Raw genomic sequence first — 25,238 nt, forward strand, 5'->3', positions numbered from 1 at the left:
TTCTCAAGTTCTCTGAATGATGGGGAGTTTGAAGTTAGAGAGTTTTTAAAATTTTACACAGATTAAAAGAAAATGCACATTTATATCTGCAATTGTGAAAATGCAAACTGGCTTAAATGCCTCCACTATCCCAAAGGCTTTCTACATCAGGACATTTCTACCTGACAGAAGGCAGCATGAGGATCAAAATGAGATATCACATTTCAAATTTTCCAGATAAGAAGTCAGGACATTTCTCCAGTAAAAACAACCCAATGAACTATCTCACAAATACTTAAAATTTCTCAATCACGGTGAATTAGTATAATACACAGAGTACCCTATCACGGATGATCAAGTGATGAATGATATTGAAATAATAAAATATGTCTGAACCTAGACAATAGTTGAAAAGATAAGTAAATATAGGGAGCATGATGATAACTGTTTTATTTAAAAGAAAATAAAACTTTGGGAAATGCTGCCTTAGCCTTTGAGTGAATATTAATTTTGCACAAACGAATGCACACTACATACTACATTTTTATAAGAAAGAGTAAATGACAAGAGATCAAACTGATATAAGACATTTCTTCACACAACCAAATATCAGGGAAGCTCAGAATTAATACTGATTCAGCCCAACAGAACATGTAGAACATGGTAACTGATTCTAATAGTAATCCTGAATCATCAAGAAAAATTTAACTCGTTATGGCCTGACTTTTTAGTGAAGTCATCCATTCTCTGTAGTTGGGGTCATACAGATAGGCTAGTGCAATATACTTCTATAGCTCCCCTAGACGTACACTCAGGAGTTTCTGTCATTTTATAGACAGTGAGTAGGGAACCGGTATTTCACTAGAGCATAAACTCCATGACAGCAAGGATTTTTGAGTATATTGTTACATTTTTATATACACTGTTTTGTGTACAAACAATCAAACCGGAAGACTAACAACCTAACTTATGACACTTTCCTACAAGAAGAACTTGAAAGTGATTTATTCCTTGAAAATCTTGATAGATCATTAAGGATTAATATGTGCTTGTGGGGCCGGCTCGGTGGCTCAGGCGGTTAGAGCTCCATGCTCCTAATTCCAAAGGCTGCTGGTTCGATTCCCATATGGACCAATGGGCTCTCAACCACAAGGTTGCCAGTTCAATTTGTCGAGTCCCGCAAGGGGTGGTGGGCTCCACCCCCTGCAACTAAGACTGAACATGGCACCTTGAGCTGAGCTGTCGCTGAGCTCCCAGATGGCTCAGTTGGTTGGAGTGCGTCCTCTCAACCACAAGGTTGCTGGTTCGACTCCCGCAAGGGATGGTGGGCTGTGCCCCTTGCAACTAGCAACGGCAACTGGACCTGGAGCTGAGCTGCGCCCTCCACAACTAAGACTGAAAGGACAACAACTTGAAGCTGAACGGCACCCTCCACAACTAAGATTGAAAGGACAACAACTTGACTTGGAAAAAAGGCCTGGAAGTACACACTGTTCCCCAATAAAGTCCTGTTCCCCTTCCCCAATAAAAACAAACAAGCAAACAAAAAAAACAAACAAACAAACAAAAAAAAAACTCAGCTTTGTCTGCTAAAAAAAAATAAATATATATATATATATATATATATATATATATATATATATATATACATATATATATAAAAAATATATATATACGTATATATGTGTGTATATATATACGTATATATATATGTGTGCTTGTGTATACCAAGTCTATGAAGGCAAGGTCGTAGTCCATTTAGAAAAGAATTCTTTAAAATGCTAGCTTTTAGGTATCTGGGAATTAGACCCTCTGGGAGGGTCTCATTGAGCATACAACAGAAAGGGTAAACACTACAATAGAGACTTTTGTGGAGAAACATTCAAATGAAAGAATGTCAAAACTGGTTCAGCATCACCGTCCAGGAAAGCCAATGTTATGGCTTCAGAACATTTCTTCCCTAAGAGTAGATTCCCCATAAACCATCCAAGCCATGGTGGTGTTGGTCAACTTTTGGGAAACTGTTCCCACATTTCAAAATCCATTGACATTATTATTATTACCAACAGAAGGAAGACGGCAGCACATGGAAAAGTCTTAATCTTGATTTACCTGGTGCCGGGCTCGACTCTGGTCCAGAAGCTGCTGGGACTGAAGTTTCTGTTGTTCAAGTTGCTGCAGGGCAAAATGGAGTTGGTAGCTGCCTGCCGTGGGGTGATACTTGTGCTGGGGGATTACCCCTGTAGCCCTGCTGTACGCGTTGTTCTCTACCTCTCCCTCCCAGGCAAAGCCACCTGTTTGGAGGCTCCTGAAAAGAAAAGAAAGCAGATTTCTTAGAGTAGTTGTGTGAATAACCAAAAGGAAAGGGGAGAAACAAACGGAGGTATTTTTCCTTTGTAGAGCTAAACACAGTTTGGAATTACAAATCAATGTGTGTCATAAATTTCCCAACTCGCCCACTGAGCTGCAGCTTCATGAACACAAAGACAGGGTCTGCTCTGCTCTCCATTCTAATCGGAGCTGTTATAAGGCCTGGTGTGTGACCAATGCTCAATAAATATCTGTTGAGTGTTAAATAATTAAAACAGCAATTTCACTCCCCTGTGATAGCCACATGGACCTCCAAGAGGAGCTTCACATGGAGGATAGTAGGTTAATTTAAGGTGGGAACAGAGGCACAATCAACTGCTCTAACAGTAACTTCGAAAGTCCAGGGGTGAATTATACAGAATTCTTGTTTGTTTGTTTTTTCAAACCACCCAATTGTGAATTAAGTCTTTTAAAGAAGTGTTTATTTATATTTGAGCTTCTATTCCCATCATGGGAAGACATAACTGGTGTGAGAAGATACTTTTTTCATTATTCTGAATTTACTTCAACAGGGTCTCCCGCCAGGCTAACATTTAGCCTGAACACATGAGAAAGGTAATGGGCCTGTGGCGTTTGGGATCGTTTAGTATCTATGCCACGCTACTTGCTAAATACGATCTTCCTTACCCAAATTCTAAAATTTTAGGTGCTGGTGCCTTGTCTGTACACATAGGAGTCAAAGTCTTCACAACTACAGATTCCTACTTACCCCCTCTCAGTCCATTTCTTCCAGGTAACAAAGTCCCCATTTAGACCACTTCCCACCCATTAGGATGACTATTATTAAAAACAAAACAAAACAAATAGACAACAAAAAGTGCTGGCAAACATGTGGAGAAATGGGAACTCTCATGCATAGCTGGTGGGAATGTAAAAAATGGTGTGGCTGCTGTGGAAAACACTTGTGATTCCTCAAGAAACTAAAAACAAAAGTACCATATGATCGCTCCATCAATTCCACTCCTGAGTATATGCCCCAAAGAACTGAAGGCAGGAACTCACACAGGTACACCAATGTTCAGAGCGGCATTCCTCATAACTGCCAAAAGGTGAAAACATCCCAACTGTCCATGAACAGATGAATGGATAAACAAAATGTGATACATACAGTGCAATATTATTCGGCTTTAAAAGGGAAGGAATTTCTGACACATGCAACAACGTGGATGAACTCTGAAGACATTATGGTAAGTGAAATGAGTCAGTCACAAAAGGACAAGTATTGTATGATTTCACTTACAGAAGGTACCTAGAATAGTCCAATTAATAAAGGTATGAAGTACAATGGTGGTTGCCTGGGGCTGGGGAGGCAGGAGAATGGGGAGTTATTGTTTAATGTGTGCTGAGTTTTAGTTTGGGATGATGAGAAAGTTCTGGAGATAGATGGTGGTGATGGCTGCACAACACTGTGGATGTACTAAATGTCAATGAATTTCACGCTTATGAATGGTAAATTTTATGTCATGTACAATTTACCACAATTTTTTTTTAAAGTTCCCCATATATTTTAAAACAGTCTTATTTGGGAGCCCTTCCATTGCCTTAACACTTTTAGTTACTTTCTGAACCTTCTTTAATTGCCCTGTATATTTTCATTTTCCTTTTTAAGGTACAATGACCAGAAAACTGTACATAGGAGACACATTAAGAATTTCAGTAGTGAACAACTTTACCCCAAACCCTGGTTAATGGGGCTTAGAGAAATGAAACGTGCCTGATTTAAGAGAAATCTGGATAGTGATTTAAATCACTGTAATTCTTTCCTTTGTAAATGTCCTTAGGTATTAGTGGCCACTTCCATGGCAGAGATGCTGCACCTGGGGGTCAGGTAACGCAGATCTTCCTGAGTCCCAACCTACAGGCCACCTGGTTATTTACAGCCTGGGTCCTACGGAACCCAACAGAGACCTGTGAGAGGGAGCAAAGTGGAATGTCTGCTGAGTCCCCAAGTCCACGCTCCTTTCTTGACCTCCCTCATATCTCGGTCATTTCAGTTCTCTGCCTCTCTCGAAGAGATTTCCAAATACCTAGTTAAGGGAAAGTCTGCATAATGTATTCTGAAGTCCACGGATGAAAGGTTTTCCGCCCACATAATCTCACCTCTTACATGTCACATGCCTTGTTCATCTCCTCCCACAGTTTGGCTCCCACAGTTCAGTTGCAATGATTACTCACTTTCAGCTAATATTCTTGGAGAACAGTACCAAAAAGCTTGGAGCTTATTTATTAATTTTTTTGAGTACGACAATTGATCTTCACTAATACCTTTGGAAATGCTGCAATGTGCATACTGTTATACAGTTAAAAAGACATGCTCTTTCCCCAGGGGCTTCCGGAGGTATGGAGAAATATGGCCACCAATGGTCGAATACAAATAAGTACCTAAATACATGAATAAAAGGTTCACATTATTCACAAGTGAAGTTGAGTGGGAGGAAACAGGAGTTACTCCCTGTTTAGGAAAGGAGGGGGTCAGAGGAATCTGTTATCTCTTTTCTCATTAGTGAGGGAAGAGATACGCTTACTGGGGAAAACATGCAAGAATAGCCAGGGGAACTGAGTGAGCTCTCAGTGGAATGAGGGGGCAATGGAGAATGGTACTGTCCCAGGGAGGAGAAGAGAAGGTTCAGGGCAGGAGTGGGCCCATCCAATGAACAAGGGAACAGGCGCTTCCTGGAGGTCTCTATACCAATTAGGGCAGGTATGTAATCTAGAATAAAACCATTATTTACCATAACTGGACCAATGGTTAGAAAACTTATCAGTTATGATTCTGCTTCCACTCCTGGTATGCTGGTTATGGGAGAAGTTTCTTGCCACAAGTAGCAATCTAGACTCAGGGATTAGATATTAAAGCATTTATGTAACCATGTAGTTTATATCAGAATTCATCTCACTGGTTAGCTAGATTGGTTTTATTTCTAAAAGCTGCTTTAATAACCAATATTACTAAAAGGTGTTTAATTTAATGTCTTGTTGTATATTGGACATCAGAGTCTGTAACGAGGCCCCCGTATTTGGCGATGACCAGGGACAGATGCTCAGGTGTGCGCACACAAAGCAGGAGTCTGTGGATGAAACGGGTAGGACAGTGCGCAAGAGTAGATCAAATAAGGGACTTTGGATAAGAGGAGGTTTATTCATCCAACTGCATACATATTGAACAGACTGCAACATCATAAACTTTTATAGTGAAAGCTGTTTTTAATCTCATCAGTAACATAGGCCCAGCCTCCAAATCACAAAAGGAAGTTCCTCAAGCAAATAGAGGCTTTTAGCAGAGGCAGGAATTTTTACAGTGCAACACTGTGCGGGGGCAGGAGTGGTCAGCTGTGGAGGGCAATGTGGTTAAGCGCCATGAGAAACTTACTCGCTTTGAATTACGTGGGCTGTTACTCGGGCCATGATAGCTCACAATTAAAGCACAAGCCTTTGGGATTTGCAATATGCAAATGCTGTAACAACTGACACAGGTACACCCTCAGTTGGGCTTTGTCTGAGATTATGTATCGATACATTCCTTTCTATGGCATCTTAGAGTTTCCATTTCCACCCAAAATTCCATCCCACTTTCTCGAGCCTGGAGTCACTCTAATTTATTAGTCATACATTTTGTACTCCCACCAAAACTTTGAGATTCATTATTCTAAAATATAGCTTCTATTCTTTTATTCATTTAGTATTTATTCTTTGCTCAATACTAAAATACAATATTGTACATATTCCCTGTAAATAACTTCTAATAGTTTTATATTATTTCTAGAAGAGAGTATATAGGGCCAAGAAAGCTAGCTGTGGAAATGCTTAGAATGTTTAACATTTGATTCAAAGATTCAAAGTGAACTGTGCTGTATTTCACGCTTACTACATATGTAGCTAATAAGCAACACTATGGTACGTTTTTCTGAATACCACAGCCTCATTAGCATATTCATTTAGAATTTCATCTTACTTTCTACGTTACACTGTGGCATTGCAGGACTAAATGTTTCTCGCCATAACTGCCTTCCTGCAGAACGCCTCCAACCAATACACACTAAAGGGCTATGCTTTTCCCTTTGCAGTAATATCTGCTCCATCAAAGGGACGTAGGTTCTAAGGAACTTGGAGACAATATGTGAAATGCACTGGTCTTTAGCAGAGTAAAATCTCTTCAGCAGGCTGTTGCACTCTCCAGAAAGATATGCTTTCAATGTCAAGATCTGCCGCGAAGGATGCGATGTCACAAGAGCGGAGAGGAGGGATGAGACAAAAGAATGTGACCGAGTACGATTCCACAGTCCATTTCCCCAGCCTTCTCCACCCAATCGCAGCAAAATCTGAGCCACCATGTACAGGGACACCCCTGCCTCTCTTGAGGGTGTTGGGGAGTATGTGTGTGTGCTTTCAAATGTCATAAAAATGGGGGTGGGGGATTGTTGACATTTAATAGGTGGAGGTCAAGGGTGCTAAGTATCCAGTGATGGGAGTGAGAGCCCTGCACTGGGGAAACGTGTGCTGCTCAAAATGCCAAGGGTACATCTAATGAAAAGCTCCTTAAAGCCTTGAAGGAAGTACTTTCTAGAGAGAATCTCACAAGAAAGAATATCCACCCATTTCTAAGGCATTTTATAGAATGTGTAGATACTTAAGGACATCAGAGGCTGCATCTTATTTGTCTATAAATTCCCAATCTCAAACAAAGCCATTGTGGCACATAGTAAGTGCTGCAAAAGTGCTGTAAATGCTGAAAATCCTAGCTGACAGAAGGGCTCCCACAGGCAGGACACAGTGCTGGCCAGAATAAGGAGGCGACATGATCAAAGAGGCATTACATAATGTGGTGGGGCCCTCCCTTGGCTTTGGGGTGCTGTGGGGTGGGGTGGGGGCATTTCCTTGGCTTTGGGGTTATTAATAAATAATACTGAAACCATCCACTAAAAAGGCGTGAGACTTGCTGTTGGTAACTGCTGACTGGGAACAGTGATAGTTAGCCAAATGAAATTTGTGCCTAAAATTATTTAAGTGGAATGAGTTAGACGTACCTGCCAAGAGATTTTATACTCCTGGTGACAGATGCTTTGATTCCTCAGAGAATTTTGATGTTGGAATGCAAGTTTACAATGATCTCTGAAAATGCAGGTGCTAAAGACTAAACTATTTATTCCCTTTGAGTTTGCTCCTTGAGATAACACTATACACACTTTCACATTTTCTGTTTTGAATCTATGGAGTTATATTGAGATAGTCCTTTCGTAGGAAGAGTTGAGGTACAACAAAGGTAGTGTTAAAGATACAGAAAAGCTCAGAAATTATCTGTAAAAAAACTGAACTTTTGACGACCTATATGCACAAAACTATATGAAATTATAAATGCTAGTTGCTCTTCCTGCTTGAGAACAGAGTAAAAGGGCTTAAAAACCTTTAAATATTTTGTTTATTTGAGAGAATGAAAGGCTCTTGGGAAAGGATTTTAAAAAATAATCCAAGAAAGCAGGCAAAAAGAAATAAAAGGTTTTGAATGCTGGAAAGGACTCAAAAGCAATGCAAAAGCTGGGTTAGTGACAAAGCTCTGGAGGAAGAGCAGAGGCCGCGTGCCCCTGGACCTGCACCACTGGTTCTGAACTGGGTGACCCTCAGAACGGGAGGCCACACCACTGAGTGACCAGGAGCTGGGCTCTAGAACAAGGCTGCTAGGTTCAAATCCTGGCTCTACCACTTCAAGCAACATTCTCAACCTCTCTTGGTTTCTTCAGCTGTCAAATGGGACTGCAAATCAATCCCACCTCTCACAGGGCGGGTCCAAGAATTAAAGGTGGTGATACACGTAAAGCATTTAGCACAATGCCTGGCACGCGTAACAAATGCTCAATAAATGTGAGCTGCTATTATTAACATTCTTCCCAGGGAAAGTAGATCCAAACCTTTGGGAAAACGAACAATCAGGGCACCAAGGAACAGGTGTGAGCAATTCTATTCTTCGAAGACCAGCAAAGTACTATTTATAACCCCCTTACCAAGTATTGTGTCCAGATGGGGTAACCTGGATGATAAATGGGGGAGCCAATCTAATAGATCTGGAAAAGGACTCAAGAGCTGCTCAGTGTGTGTGAGCAGGGTGCCAGAGAGCTGCTGCATGGCAGCCGCCGCCTGAAGAGGATTCCCCACAATGGAGGCCGGCTGCTCCCGGCCAAGCCAGCCAGAGAATGCGCTAAGCAGAGGCAGGGCGCAGGCCCAGTGGGGACGTGGGGGTTCACTAATAATGCTGATTACCAGGGAGGGACAGCCGTTCAGGCAGAGGATGTGAGCACTGATCTATGGGGTCCGAGAGAATCCTAAGCCTCCTGCCACCTCTGTTAATAAAAGCCTAAGTTATCAGCAGTGGCTATCGCTCCCTTCGCCTTTTCAAAATGAAACAAAACAGGAGTTTTGTTTGTTTGCTTTTTTAAGGAGCAAAAACAGTATATCCTCAATGCCATAAACCTGAAAAACACAAAAAGAAAGGCAAAAACCAAAAGTCACCTCTCTGTCATTCAACAACCAAAGGCGGCTACTATAAACATTTTGTTGACATTTTGAGGTATATACTTCCTCTGTGTGTCATTTCCCTCACACAAACAGTGATTCTGTACTATCTGCTTTATGGCCTGCTTTTTTCCATCTGGCAATATGTCGTGAAATTTTTCCCACCTAACAGTACTGGCTTTTGGCAGTTCTTACTCCACCGTTACCTTCCCTTACACTAAAAGTCAACCTAAACCCTTAAACCTTCTTGACACTTGAATTTTGGAAACCATGTGAATAGCTTTGTGTTTTTCCTTACTAAATTGCATGAAGTATACTCATAATTCTAATATGTTTAAATCATTGTGAACCCTGATTTCCAACCAAGGTATTCAGTATCCTACCCTACTTTGTGTCATCTGAAAATAGGATTAGCATATCTTCTAGATATTAGATAGTTAAGCGTGTAGCATACAGTAGGTACCTAAATACATGTGAATGGATAAATTAATTCATTGATAAAAATGGTGAACTAGTGAGCCTATGACAGAACCCCAGAGATTTAATTATCAAACTTACACTGATTAATTGCTTGGGGATGGTTGCCTATTTAGTCACCAAATATTCCTAATGATAGGATTATCTCGGTCACAGTTCTCTTTCATGCTCACAAGAGTTCATTATGCCTTGCCTAAACTCAGTTACAGTAATTCATTTTAGTCCCCCAATCTTCTCTTACTAAAGTAATTCTACCATGAAGAAAAATGAGGCTTAGTCTAGCATGACTTATTTTTTTCATGAATCAATGCTGGGCTTAAGTGATTCCCTTTTCCTTCTCTACGAGCTGCCAAATCATTGATTTGCTAATCTGTTAGAGTTTGGCCTGAAACTGACATCACAATTACCAATTTATATATTCAGCATCTAATTTATTTCATCTCTTCCCTTCCTTTCCCAGTGTGTGAGCTCCTTCGTTGCATTAAATCATACACTGAATCACAACCACAAGAGCTAGAACCATAAATCGCAAATTAGTAATCATAAGAATTACTCCTCTTTGGACATAGTAATTCAATTATTAAGAAAATAAGACTGATTCAATAGCTTGACTCTTGTGAGTTTCATTTGCCTTGAGGAATAACTGGCTTGGATTGGAGAACGATGTGCACTGAACTAAGAACTTAAATAAGGAGGAGACTGTATATGATTGGCACCCCCAAAATAAACCTATCACCTACTGTTTACTACACATCTCTATAGAAAAGCTGAAAGGAGAAGTGGGATAACAAATTAAAATAAAGTGGTTCCATGAAGCCAGCCCTGTTTCCACATCTAACCCATGAACATTTAACTTCCTAATTCCACTTGCTAATGAAGAACTCAGTCTCTTTACACTGCAGCCTTCCTTTCTAAAGAAAGCAACCGCAAACTGAGATATCCATATACAGATTCACTAAAATACCATTAGCTGACAAATTGTTTTAAAAAGCTAAAGTATACAAATTCTCATTTTATTTGACTATTTTTAAGGTCTCTGAATTAGACCAAAGTTTTAGATGTTGTATTACTAGCAAAAATAAAAATAAAAGCAAAGAAACAAATAAAACAAAATAAGGTGGCTCAAAATCAATTATTAGCCCCCCCAAAAAATGACGCAAGACTCAAAAGAGATTAAGACCATGAGTAGGATCCAAATAAGATATACAATTTGAAATACATAAATACCAGCAATTGAAAGGGGAGCTTTATGCTTATTCAGTGAGTTAGTGGAGATACAGAAAAGGAAGCAGTAGTGACGACTGGAAGAAGTCTAGGGGGGATATTTTGGCTAACTACTTTGATTTTATCAAATACTCTGTGACAATAACATAAATTTGGGAAGGACACACAGAGGTATCACGTCAAAAGCTAAGAGCTGACACCCCTGTCCTTTAAAAGTGCAGCAAGATCCCAGCCAATGACAATGGATAGGGAATGTGAACCCGACTTCTGCTGTCTTCACACTCGTACCACTCCATGTCTGGCGGAATGATCTCCAGGAGGAGAAAATAAGGACAAAGTTAGATTTCTCAGTACATCTGGCAGAGCCTCTGGGGGCAGGCTTTAGGGAACACAAAGCTGGATGTAAAAACCAAACCTTTCAAAAGGTGAAGTTCACAGCACTGGTCTAGAAAGCAACTTAGGATTCCGGGAGCCACCAGTCCTGTACATGGAGACTCCTTGGTCCCTGCCCTATTAGCAGTCTGGATCTGAACATTCAGATTGATCCTTAGCCTTATTAACAAGAACTCTTTGATCCACTTCTTTACTTTGGCATAACCAGCATACCACATGAAGCCTGAAAAATGTGAACTAAAAAAGAAGTGAGCAAAGAGTGACCTTTAAGGAAGCCAAAAGAGAACTCCCTGACACCCGTTCATTCGACAAGGAAGATTGAATCCAGATCAGCAGGATTTTTATCACAGTCTGATGCCTTTGTACCAACAATGCAGGTACACAGGAGCACAGCTGGCCCTTGTAAAACTGGACCACCATCACCTAGCTTTCACACCCTGCAAAGACAAGCTGAGAAACGTTTTCAAAGTGAAAATTAATGTGCAGACTGCCTCGGGCAGCTGACATGCCAGTTTCCAACTACTTCTACATTGAATTGAAGCTGGGTTCAGACCCAGTGTACACAGCCTGCAAAAGTGTCACAAATTTAGAATTCCTGCCTCATCACATTAGGCTCCTTTCGTTTCTCCTCTTCTCCCCAGGAAGCAAAACAGCAGGCAACTTGGAACAGTCAAGTCTACAGCTTTTCTGGCTCCAGTAACCTGTCTCTGCCCCCTTTCTTTAATTGGCCAAGGGAAATGGGAGACAACTCCAAAAACTCCACCTTTCTTTCTTTTTTAAAACCTCCACCTGTCAGTTTTCTTTTCCTTAGAAATAAAGATTTTTTAAAAAATAAAGTACGAAAACACTGGGGAAATCACAAGAAATATGATATTTTTTAAAAGCCATAGGGCCTTTTAAAGGAAGGGAAATAAAATGTGTACTAATGGTCAGGCCTTTTCCTTACCTTCAAAGTGGAAACAAAGTGGAAACAAACCTTCATTGTATTAGGAACTGGCCTCTTAATCATCAAGTCCAGGGCCTGGCTACAATAGCATATGCTTCTGTTATGTCAAGACAAGTCTACTGGAATCTGCTGTCCTCGAGATTTACTAGTGGGGCTGCTGAGTCCAAGGTCACAGCTGGCGAGAAATGCAGGCACCTGCCTCTGATAGGATCAGACCGTTACAACTCATTATCCTGGTCCTCAGCTGCTTGCATTGAATGCTAACTCACGACCCGCCCCAGGAGAGGCAGCCGTGGTACAGGACAGTGGTGCTCAAAGTGTGGTCCCTGGACCAACAGCACTGCATCACTTATTAAAAATGGGAGCTTATTAAAAATGAAAATAATCCAGCCTCATCCCACATCTACTGAAACCAGAAACTCTGGGGTTGGGCCCAGCAATCAGTCTGTGTGTTAACAAACTCTTCACGTGACTTAGACACACACCACTGAGATTCACTGGCAGAGAGGTTAAGAATGGACTCTGTGACCCCGGGCTTGGTTGGAATCCTGACGGCCATTCACTATTGTGTCATCTTGGGCAAGTCACTTCATTTCTCTGTGCGTAGTCTCTTCCTCTGTAAAATGGGGGTGATAACAGTACTTATCTCACAGAACAGCTGGGAGCACTAAACCAGGAAATACATGTAAAGCTTTGAGAATGGTCACTGGCACATACCGTGTTTCCCCGAAAATAAGACCTAGCCGGACAATCAGCTCGAATGTGTCTTTTGGAGCAAAAATTAATATAAGACCCGGTCTTATTTTACTATAAGGTCTTATCTAACCAATGTGAGATGAGGTCTTACATTAATTTTTGCTCCAAAGACGCTAGGTCTTATTTTCAGGGAAACACAGTAGTAAAAGTTAGCTGTTGAATGAGTTCAGATACATGAAGCAGTACGGGACTGGCATACCTGGCATACCGTAAGTACTACCTGTTACTCTTAGCTACTATTACTTCTTACATGTGATCTTATTTTTGAGGTTCAATGGATTCCTCAGAGATCAATAGGAAATCCATATTCTCATATGGCAAACTAGGTCCTTTTGGTATAGAGAAGCTAATCAGTTTTGGTATGAATATGATAAAAACAGAAATACAGAATTTGTATTTTAGGGGTTGAATCAAACTAAAATTCTTTACCTCTAAGAGCTCTAAATCCAGACATTACACTTGCTGATGAAGACATGTATGATTCATCTCTGAGTCTGGCAATGGCCCGATTCCCCACAAACTGAGTCCATAAATGGCCAGGAAACTAAAAGGGACATCTTTCATTATCTTCTTCTTCTTTACATCCTTTTCATGAATCCTGGTTTTCTTCTACACGTAATCTTAGCCAAAAAACAGAAGTGATCGTTCCCTTCTAAAATACCATAGCTGTTGAACAATATTTGTTAAACCAAAGCTAAAACGACAAATCACATTCGTAAGACGTGTTGACCAGCACCTGTATGATCAGGCCATTGTAAGAAACCAAGAGGACCCAAAATCCACACTTTCCATCCCCTAGAGTCACGAGCTTTCCCTTGTATGGAACTACCCACCATCTAAAGCAGCCGTTCTAATCGGCCTGATCTGCTGGTTCAAATCTGTGAAAGAAATTAAGTTATATCCAGAAGAGTCAGCATACAAAGCAAGTAGAAATTTAATCCAAATTGTAAACACAAGCCATAAACTTATAGTTCATTTCTTCAGACTCTTAATGTTTTCTGCCCACACACAAAGCATGGTATTAATGTCTGGTGAAAGTGAAAAATTGTACAGATTCATAGACTATGGGAAAGATATTTGTAATGCCGAACTATACTATTCCAACTACTAAATTTTTCTTCACTTTTGTTCACAGAAAGACTGTTTCTTATGCTCCATCGAGTTTATTTTCAGAAATATTTCCACTTCCCCTTTGCACATTATCATCATTAATAAATAGGTCTAGACCAGCCCGGGATGACAGTGTGAAAAGACTGTACTGATTTTCCTCTCCCTACAAGCAGAGAAGTTAAACTAGTGAAAAGAGCATGAGCTTTCACATCAGGAAGAGCTGGACTCAAATGTCAATCTCTCTGAGGCTATTTCATCATCTGTACTTGAAGATAACAAGACCCACGTTACAGCCAGGGTTTCAGAAATAAATGGGATAAAGCCCCCTACGCACACGATACGGCATGAACTAGGCACTCAAGCAATGTCAGTTCCCTGCCCCTCTGCCTTTCGTTCCTATCTTTAACAAATGGCAGAATAGACTCTTATCACTTCAAAATAAGGGAGAAATATTTCTGAATTAATAACAAGTCACAGGGCATGTTAAACATAAAAATCAATTTAATACATGCTAACTATAAAATTATATCAATATTGAAAAGCGTGAAGGAGGAAAAAGTCAACCATAGTCCCATTCTGCAACCATGGTGGTTTGGGAAATTTCATTCCAGTCTTATTCTAGTACATTATAATTATATTATCCAGCTTTTATCATTTAATATTAAAGCCAAGACATATGGCTGTATTTCATTTATGTATTTAAAAATATGTGTATTTTTTTAAGAAAAAAACTCCTGCTCCTCCCCAAACTCTGTATGCCACTGTGCTGGGAACAGGACACTAGCTTTAGAAAATAAGAGGAAGGGAGTAACTTCCTGTGGGGGAAATCAAGGAAGACTTCAAAGTGGAGGCAGTGTCAAAAGAGTACCAACAATTTGACAACTGGAAAGGACATTCCAGGTAGAAGGAATAGCATATAAAAAGAGCAGGGAACAATAGGAAATCCACTGTGGCCAAATGGTGGGGGTGGTAGAGAGATGACGTAATGAAAGCTGGTAAGACATGGATCTCTCACATGTTCCAAAATAGAAATGTTACTGGTCAAAACTGCCATCCAAGCAAAGCACAACACAGAAGCTTTATTTGGAACCATCCATTTGCTCATATGAAGCTACAATGAGAAGGCTAAGGTTCAGGGAAGGCAAAGGGCATGAGTGAGTGGCTTAGGATGGCCAAGCACGGAAAAACCTTACACCATTGGCATGAGGGCCGTCTAACTGCCCACCTTCAAGCTAAGCCCTTTACATGCCTTACCATGGCGAGCTTTCATAGCAACCCACCGAGAAAGCTATGACTACTATTCTATTTTACAGATGAGGAAACTGGGGCTTAGGTTAAATACCTAAGATTAGAAATTAAAATAATCCTTGCTAAAGATTTTCTAACAAATTATTATTGCTATAGGCCTTTGTTTTGGGAATACTAAAATCATCCAAGACCCACACAAGTATGCTCAACTGAGATTTGAAAATTTAAAAAAAAAACACCCCAATACACTGGAGAAAGGCTAATAACCTGCTTAAGCTGTTTGTTTGTTAACAAATAGGGCTGGAGCAACTGTACATCCACAGGCAAAAAAAATGAACCTCAACCTAAACTTCCTACTTCTTATAAGAATCAATTCAAAATGGATTACAGACTTAAATGTAAAATGTAAAACTGTAAAATCATCCCAGAGATGATTTTTAAAAGCATTTGAACCAAAAGAGATGTTTCAGTTTTAGCTGTAGGCAATATGAGGATAACAATGAAGACAGAGAAGAGTAGATGCCAGGCAGTGTGCTAAATGTGTTCCATGCTTTAACTCACTCAAACCTGTAACGCTGTGAGCAGGCAGAGCCGAGCAGCGCCTCGTTACACGACTGAGGTGCCGAGAGGCCCAGCAGCCTGCTCAGCCGAGTGCAGAGTCCGGCACTCGGCACTTGTCTGCTCTACAGCGCGGCCTGCCCTACTGTGCGGGGGCTGCCCCTAGGCAATGGCAAATATCTGACCTAAAGAAGGTTCTCAGGCACGATGAACTTTTAAAGGAGCTTGAACCAAATTCAAACCTAGATGGAAGAGCCCGCTGAACCAGGAACTTCATTAATTCCGTCCCCCCTTTTCATTGTCCCTCTGTAGCTAAATGGCTAGGCCAAGAGACAAGTGCCTGTACTTGACCACCTGGGAGCCGTAAGGTCAGGGAATGCCCTTCAGCTCCACACCATCTTTGTATCTCAGTTCCACAGGGGCAGGTGTGGCCTTCCAAGAGAAACAAAGGCTGGAGCCCCCCAGAGGAGCACACATACTTCCATGCCAGCACCCAAAGGACTGCAGGCTCCACAGAGGGTTTCGTGGAGTCGAATTATTACTGATGGAGAGAGACTGCCTGTCTGTCACACGGGGGTTCTCGTCTCCGTTTAAGTTCCCCTTTAGAGAGCACGAGGAGAAGATCACATCACTCAAGGCTGATAATCTAGTGGCCAAGCAGGCTGCTCGTGGTCCGGTATTGAAGCCTAAGCTAGAAAGAGAAACGTAGGCGTTTCTGTCAGGTGTCTCAGCAAACAGTTTTTCTCTTATTGTTCTACTACTGGCCTCCACCTTCCTTCTTTTTGGCCGTAACAGTAGAAGGGACACAGAAACTCTCCATGCATCACCTCTGAAAAGCTGGCTGGAAGGAGCTGTGCAGGTACGGAAGGGTTAAGGCGTGTCCTGTGCTGTTGGCTATCCGTTATTATCACTTTGAAAAGCCGCGGGGTTTACAGGAAGAGTGTGAGAATGCTGCAGCTTTCCCAGCCAACATTTGGTTCCCATTACTGTGAATAATCTCTCTCCTCCCTCCTTTCCCCAACCCCCACCCTTTTTCTACTTTTTCCACATTTTATATTAAAAGTACATCAAACACTTTTCTTTCTTTTTAATATTTTCCTTAAGCTTCCTTCACTCAATCTGTTGGGTTCTGTGACTTTTCTGGTTATTCATTATTGAGAGGGGGAAGGGTCAGGCTCCTTGGATGAAATCATTAAAAAAAAAACACACGAAAAAAAACAAAACCCAGGAGAGAAAGGCACCTAAGTAGTGTGGGAGAAAGAAGCTGACTCACAGGGGTTCTTTCTAGGCTTAACTGATATTTAAGCAAAGAAAGAGCCCACTAAGAACCCATTACCTTCCTGCTTCTTGGCCCTATCTCAGTTGTACTCCTGCCCTAAAATAAAGCACCCCTAAAGTAATGTATCTAAAGACAGGGTCTAGTCCTAATTCCATCATCAGTAAAAACAGGAGAGAATTTGTACAAAAGGGCTAAGTGACAGTCCAGAGGCCAGAGAGACGGATCAGGGGGACACCTGCAATGCTGGCAAGGGTGTGGGGAAAAGGGCACCTTCAGATGGGAGGATAGGTTGGTACAGCCCTTTTAGATGCCAATTTGACAGTATCTATAAGAATTCAAGGTATGCATAGCATTTGATCCACCGAATTCCACTTCTTGGAACACAGCTGATGGAAAAACTTGCACATGCGCACAAAGATATATGTACAAGGTCTTCTGTACAGATGCCTAAACTGGATGCCACTTAGTGCCCTGTAATAGGAGAATGGTAACATAAGTTAGGGGACATTCAGACTCTGGAAAACCACACACTGGCTAAAAATATTAAAGTAAGTTTATATGAACAAACTGAGAAAACATGGACACATCAGGGGAAAGAAAGTCACAGAAAAATATACAAATCCACCTTTTCATGTGGCTACCTCTGAGGAGGGGACTTTATTTCCTCAGAATCTGTATATATTTCTATTAGATTATTTTATGATGTGGCTACATGTGTGTAGTACTTGTACAATTAATTTTATAACGTACGGACATAAATATTTTAGTCTATAGGAAATAGGAATATACAACTATATATACTATTGCATTATAATATATTATTATAATTATATATGTGTGTGTGTATATATATATATGTATATACATATATACATATATATATACACACACACACACACATATATTTTACCCCCCTTTGATTCAGCATTGTATAAACTATTTTGAACTGGAAGAAATTTGAAACTCACAACATTTCTTAACTTTACAGCATGTACCAAGTCAGACTTAGAAAAGTAGATAGTATAGAAAATTACTAGGGGAAGTCCCCAGAAAGTCAGACAGAATGACAGAGAAATGAATAAACAGGACAGAAGAAATGATGACTAACAGGCCCAAAAGTTTCCAGGGGCATAGTTGTGATAATGAAAACAGTGAACACTGATCTAACCAATAATTATACTACACTGCATCTAACGCAACGATTGGCGGAAGGGAAGAGAGAGAGAGACAGAGAGAGAGAGAGAGAGAGAGAGAGCAGGAAACAGTCCAAGAACGGTAAACTTCCATCTTCTGACAGGAAGTTAATAAAGGATATATAATATGAAAAGCCCCAAGTGGCAGAATAAACATATGATTTAGAAATATGAAGGTAAATAACAGAAAAAACAGCTAAAAAAAAGAAAATGCTGAAGGCAGTTATCTCTGGGGTAGCAGTGAGAAGAGAAGGGCCATGGGATTCCCATTTTCATGATAAACCTTATAGAATTACTTAACTTTCGAATCTTATGCACCTAAATTATGGTGGGAACCAATCTTTGAAATGGCCCCCAAATCCCCACCTGTTGGTATTCGTCTCCTTGTGCAAGTCCCTCCCACACTGAATGGAGCTGGCATGCAGCTCTACTTCATACATGTGTAAACAACAGCATCCAGCAAAAATGACAGCGTAGTTGCAAGACCTAAATGTTAAGCGCTAAAACTATAAAACTCTTAGAAGAAAACACGGGGCAAAAGCTTCAGAACATTGGGTTGGGAAATGATTTCTTGGAAATGACACCAAAGGCATAGGCAACACCAAAAATAAGTAGAAAAATTGCATTTCATCAATATTAAAACTTTTATGCATCTAAGGATACTATGGACAGAGTAAAACAGCAGCCTATAGAATGGGAGAAAATATTTGCACATCAAGTATCTGACAAGGGATTAATATTCAAGACTTATAGATAGCTCATCCCAACCTCTGGAAAGAGACCATATTGAACAAGTCTCCCTATTAGGAATTCATTGACCACCTAGGAAAGACCAATACCAGAGTCTCTGTGCAGAGGGCCCCGGCTCCAGCTATGGACACCACGTGGTATATTTATACAGGAAAAATAAAGTGAATTAATTAAGCTTAAGAAAAGTACAATTTTTCATATGATGTAGCGATTCCACTCTGAAAAATATACCCCCCAAAATGGAAAGTAGGAACACAAGCTATTTGTACACCCATGTTAACAACAGCATTATTCACCACAGCGGAAAGGCAGAAGCAACCCAGGAATCCATCACAGATGAATGAACAAAGTGTGGTCTATACAGGAGATCCTGACCCATGCTACAACATGGATGGACCCTGAAGACATGATGCTAAGTGAAATACGCCAGTCACAAAAAAACAAATACTGTACGATTCTAATTATATGCGGTTTCTAGTCAAATTCATAAGACAGAAAGGAAAATGGTGGTTGCCAGGGGCTGGGAGAGGGAAAATGAGGAGTGTTTTTTTTAGAGAGGGTACAGAGTTTCAGTTCTGCAAGATGAAGAGAGTTCTGGAAGTGAAGGGTCATGATATACTTAATGCTACTGAACTGTACACTTAAAACTGTTTAAAATGGTAAATTTAATGTTATGTGTACTTAACCAAAATTAAAATTAAAGTTTTTTTAAATGATGATGTATGACTTCTGGGGCTAGGTCATACAAGACACTGTGGCTTCTGTCTTTCTCCTGAGTCATTCATTGTGGGGGCAGCCAGCTGCCATGTCATGAAGACACCCAGGCAGCGCTGTGGAGAGGCCGATGTGGTGAGGAACCAAGGCCTCCTGCCAACAGTCAGCATGAACTCATCATCCACGTGAGGCTGAGCCATCGTGGAAGCAGACCATGCAGCCCAGGCAAGCCTGCAGGTGCCTGGAGCCCGCTTGGCTGACACCTTCACTGCAACTTCAGGAAAGAACCTGAGCCAGAAGCACCCCGTTCGGCTGCTCCTCAATTCCTGACCCACAGAAACTGAGATAATAAATGTCTTTTTATTTTAAGCCACTACATTTTGAGATGATTTGTTATGCAGCAATAGATAATTAAAGCAATGACTTAGATAACAAACTTTAAAAGGAAGAGACAAATTTGCTTTAAAGCACTACCACATCACAGTGGCCTGCTATCACGATGGTCCATTGCTTGATTACAAACACCCCTTCACTAAATAAAGCCGGGAGAGATTCTCAACTGTTCTGTGCTGAGACAATGTCTTTAGTGTGCAAAATTTGATCAGTATATAAAATATACTTAACTACACATTTTAATCCAGTGTTACAGCTACGTCTGCCAGATGAATGCAGAGCTGGCTGGCTCTTGTGAATGGTGTCCAGTAGGATATATTTGCAACCTGTAAGAGGTGGTACGTAACATCAAACTGGTACCAAACAAAGATAATGTGTTTATGAGAATATGAAGACACTTTCTCGTGAGTATATATAGTCTAGTCAGGACGGTAAATAAATAATATTACTCAAGCAGCCATGGAGTCCTGAAGGGCGGCCAAGTGAGGAGTTCGCAAACTTGCCGCTGTGCACTTACATTGGCAGCACTGTACAAACAGCTCGGTAAGGTTTCATAACCTTGGTATATCAGTGTCTCAGCTGTGTTCGTGTCGACATGTGGCAGTGTCTTGCTGAGTGGCGTTCATTATTGTTGTTGCGTGTTTTTGTGTGCCGTCGCGAGAATGCCTGAGCTTGAATTAGAGCAACGAACGAACATTAAATTTCTTGTTAAACTTGGCATCAAAGAAAGTGAAATCAGGGACAGGTTAGTCCAAGTTTATGGGGATAATGCCATGAAGAAAACGGCAGTGTACAAATGGATGGTTTTTCTGAGGGGAGACAATGCGTCACTGATGAAGAGAGGTCAGGGCGGCCAGGAATGCGCAGAACTGATGAAAACATTGCAAAAATTCGTCAAATTGTGCGTCAAAATTGTCAGCTGATTGTGAGAAGCATAACAGACCAAGTAAACATCGATAGGGAAACAGTTAGGAAAATCTTAACTAAAAATCTTGGCATGAGAAAGGAGTGTGCAAAAATGGTCCCAAAGGAGCTCACTGAACAAAAGGAAAGGAGACTCGAAGTTTGCCAAGACCTGTTGGAGAGGCAAGGCGATGTTTTGGTTCGTGTTATCACTGGTGATGAAACATGGGTGGACCAATATGACCCTGAAACAAAGCGTCAAAGTGCACAGTGGAAGTCAGCCAATTCTCCATGACCAAAAAAGTTCCCTCAGTCCAAATCAAGATTCAAAACGATGTTGATAACCTTTTTTTGATATCAGCGGGATTATTCACTATGAATTTGTACCAACTGGACAAACAGTTCACCAAGTTTACTATTTGGAAGTGCTGAAAAGCTGCGTGAAAAAGTTGGACGAAAACAACCTGAACTTTTCGCCAACAATTCATAGCTCTTGCATCACGACAATGCACCAGCTCACAGCACTGTCTGTGAGGGAGTTTTTAGCCAGTAAACAAATAACTGTATTGGAACACTCTCCCTACTCACCTGATCTGGCCCCCAATGACTTCTTTCTTTACCCGAAGATAAAAAGAAATATTGAAAGGGAGACATTTTGATGATATTCAGGACATCAAGGGTAATACGATGACAGCTCCGATGGCCATTCCAGAAAAAAGAGTTCCAAAATTGCTTTGAAGGGTGGACTAGGCGCTGGCGTCAGTACATAGCTTCCCAAGGGAAGTACTTCAAATGTGGCCATAGTGATATTCAGCAACGAGGTATGTAGCACTTTTTCTAGGATGAGTTCGCGAACTTAATTGACAGACCTCCTATAAATGTAGCAGTTTGATGGACACTGTGATTTACTGCTCTACTTTAATACTGATTCCACTGGGTGGAATTCACTGGGTTGGGTATTGTTTTGAGTCTTTTAATTCCTTCAAGTGTGTTGAACAAAGTTCTCATACATGGAATTGTGTTACAAACACAGAAAGGGTGACAACTGCTGGTATAGCAGGTTTCTGACCGGTTCAGTGTTAGGGTTCCTTACTGGAGGAAGCCAAAACTAAGACCCCAGAGATGGCAAGCATGTGGAGTATGGTTCAAGGAGAAAGTCTTGACCTGATCCATCTAAATTTTTGCAGTGCCAAAGACAGGCATCAGCTAACGAGTTGCCCAGGAGGAAGTCTGCTCTGTGATTATGAACCAGGTATTTAAATTCATTCAGCATACATTAAATTAGTGGATACTAAGTGTCAGAAACGTCACTAAGCAACAGGAGTATACAGATGTGTAAGTCTTGATTTCAGAGGAGATGGTTGGGGAAAGACATGAAAACCTAATTGTAACGCAATAAAATTAGTAGCTACAGACACGTAGGCTGCCTCTGTGTGGAACGTAGTAAAAGGTGTACAGAGTAAGGTTCAGAGTTGGGTTGGATCCAGAATGACAAAAAGAATCTGCCAAATATGAATGGGGAAGGTATAAAGACCCAGAAACAAAAAACCAAAAAACCTCTCCTAACCACTTCTTTTGACATTTATAATTAAAAGGGCAGATAATGGGATGAAATCTCCTTAGCTGGGTGTATCAGGCGTTTGAGCTTTCCCATCTCATCCTCAACCATGTCCCACCTGCCCACCACACTCCCTCAACACTGCACTGCAGGGACACTCTTCCCTGCCTCCCTGCTTTCGCACAAGTCTCTGCCATCTCCACTGAGTTAGAACCCAATCATCCGTTCTCTGCAAAGTCTACTCCTCTGGCAGAGCTGATTCCTTGAGTCCCCAAGATGCCTATCGGCATGTTTCCTGTACTGTGACTATTCTTCACAGTGACTATTTCGTACCCACTGGACCAGCCATTAAGGCAGTGAGTTCATCTTGCTGGCCTTTGTCCACCCAGAGCCTGGACCCATTATGGTCATGCAATGTTTGCTGAAAGGACAAGTGCATGAATCAACGAACATTCCAGTCCCTGGAGTAGCCCTATGTTCCACCCAAAGAAGGGAAACTAGAACAGATACATCTGTGAGGAGTGGGAGGAATCGAGACAAGTCACTGGGCAGAGAATTCGAAGCCTGGGTTCTAGTCCTTACTCTATCACCAGGTAGGCATGAGAATTTGCACCACCCACCTAACTTCTCTGGGTCTCAATTTTTAACACCTGTAGAACAGGGTTCAGCTAGATAATACAGACATGTTTACAATAATTCCCCTTTACTAAACACTTACTCTGCGGTAAGCACTGTATAAGTGCTTTTCTTATGTCACTTAATTTTCACTGGCTCCTTGGAATATCCTTAAGAAGTAGACGTTTTATATTCATTGAGAGATAAGAATAAAAGGCTCAAAGAACTTGCCCTGGCAATATAGTTAGTAGGTGACTGAAAAAAGGAGGGATCCAAATTGGTCTGCTTCTAAAATAGATGCTCTCAAACACAGGATTACAACATTTAAATGTTGAGATCTGAGATACTTTAAAGTAAAAAAATCTGAAACTTTTCAAGTCATACGACAGCATGAAGCATGGCAGTGCTTGTTCATGTACTTTTCTCAGAGAAGGAGATGTCTTATGGTGATGGAGACTGAGTGACAGGGATGTGGAGATGTACCAAGCGTCAAAGTCTTGAAAGGGGGACCAGCCTTTCCGGACAAAAAGGTCTGAGCTCAGAGGAAGAAAATGCAGATGACATGACATGGAAAGGGGGAACTGAAGGGACAGCCCGGCAAAAAAGCAAGGGCAGGAACAGGAGAACAGGAAGGGAGCCCGAGCTGTGCTGAAGGTGAGGCCTGGGCAGAGGGAGGATGATGAAGGGCCCGGGCTGGTGCTGCTGACAGGCAGAGCTGCGGGGGGCAGGGGGCCACGCTGAGGAGAGAAGGGTTCCACCAGGACAGCAACTTCAGCCCAAACTGGGAAATGGGATGGGACAACCTTGCTTAGAACTGAGGGGGTTAAAAGAGAGCTCAGCCTGAGCCTGAGGGGAGACTAGTAAGAAAAAGAATGACCCCACAGGTCTGAAAGGAAGAACCTGCAGACTGAAAGAGAGGTGATGACAGAAAGTGCTTGGAACGGACCATTTAATGCTTTAAACCTGTGCCAAGCTGAGTAATGTGGGACTGAACTTGTGATTTACCTCAACTCTGGGAGAGATTAGCCTGTGTATCATCAGCAGCACAAACAAACGTTACTATTTTATCGTGGTAAGTATTATTAATACTGAAAAGACCTAAGTGTGTGCAGTGCTTCACTGTTTACAAAGCACGTTTACATATATGATCTCATGGGGCTCCCGTGACAACCCAGGCATCATCACTTTTCACATGGCCAAATTAGGCCGAGCTTTGGTCCTACATTCTACCCCCAAGTCACGAAGTTCCAGGTGGGCCCGGGGCTGGCACCTAGGTCTTCCCGTTCTCAGTCCAGCGTTCTTTGTGTCGGAATAAAATATAGTCTTTGCTTTTAATAGACTTATATCTCAGGAAAGAAAGAACAAAGGCATAAAAGATAATTACATAAGGCAGCACACTGCTCCAAAAGAGGAAAGTTCAGAGGAAGGAGCAAATTTGGGGGCAGCTGGGAAAGGTTTGAAGTGACGGTAGCCTGGATGGGGAAAGGGATTACTAAGCAAGAAAGCACGGAAAGCTTAGACTGGGGGCTTTAGAGGGGTGCTCCAGATACCCAGGCCCTCCTCCATAGCAGAGCACTTGCAAATGCAATCATTTAACAAATAGTTATCAGTTGACATTATGCTAAATTCTGAGGATGCAGTGGTAAATGAGATCTATAGTCAAGAAATTTACCCCAAGACCAAAAGTATTAGGGTTCATGCTTGGGGGTGTCATCTGCTCTTTTGGAAAAGGGAGATGGTCTATTCTCAGAATGATGCCCCAATTCATCAGAGAAATGTAGGAGTCAGTTTTTCAAAACTTGTCACTTTCCCAAAATAGAAGAAGACTCTTTTTGCCTTGGCAGCTGATTAGAAAGGGTCAGAGCTCAAGGGGGAACAGGGTGCACTACCGCAGCTATTTCACATCAGAGTCATAGTAAAAAGAAAAGGCAAGAGGGCTGTGTTTAGCAACTTACTCCACAATTTTATATTTACCCTCCCAAGCTCCATTGTGTATACTATGCACATATAGTAAAGAAAAAATGTGATATGGGAACACAGTGAGAGAGTCTGCAAAGTGCTGAAACAGCATACCTGGCAGCTGCTAAAACAAAACTTCAAAGATTTGGCTTCTTTGAAAAGCCATCAGGCAGGACCCCACCCACTCCCCCTGCTAGCCACAGCTTCCCTGGGAGCTAGTACACGTAACCACTTCCGCATGTTTGGCTCTGTTCCCCAGGGCTATAGCAGCTCTATGAGCCAAGTCAGAACTTCCAGCCAAGCAGGTGG

General features: G+C 41.4%; 1 protein-coding gene across 16 annotated transcripts in view; it reads right to left on the reverse strand.

Moving 5' to 3' along the window:
- Positions 1–25,238, reverse strand: part of TTLL5 (tubulin tyrosine ligase like 5) — a 240,495-nt gene that overhangs the window by 71,945 nt on the left and 143,312 nt on the right. For all 16 annotated transcript variants that reach the window (XR_012494588.1, XM_074327194.1, XM_019733592.2 and 13 more), the window contains one exon: positions 2,092–2,287. Coding sequence is in view for 15 of the 16 variants with exons in the window: in XM_074327194.1 (XP_074183295.1) it covers positions 2,092–2,287 (196 nt within the window). In the remaining variant the exon portion in view is untranslated. The remainder of the gene's footprint in view (positions 1–2,091; positions 2,288–25,238) is intronic.

This window comes from Rhinolophus sinicus, linkage group LG03, assembly GCF_036562045.2.
Source record: "Rhinolophus sinicus isolate RSC01 linkage group LG03, ASM3656204v1, whole genome shotgun sequence".
In the NCBI taxonomy this organism is placed as follows: Eukaryota; Metazoa; Chordata; class Mammalia; order Chiroptera; family Rhinolophidae; genus Rhinolophus; species Rhinolophus sinicus.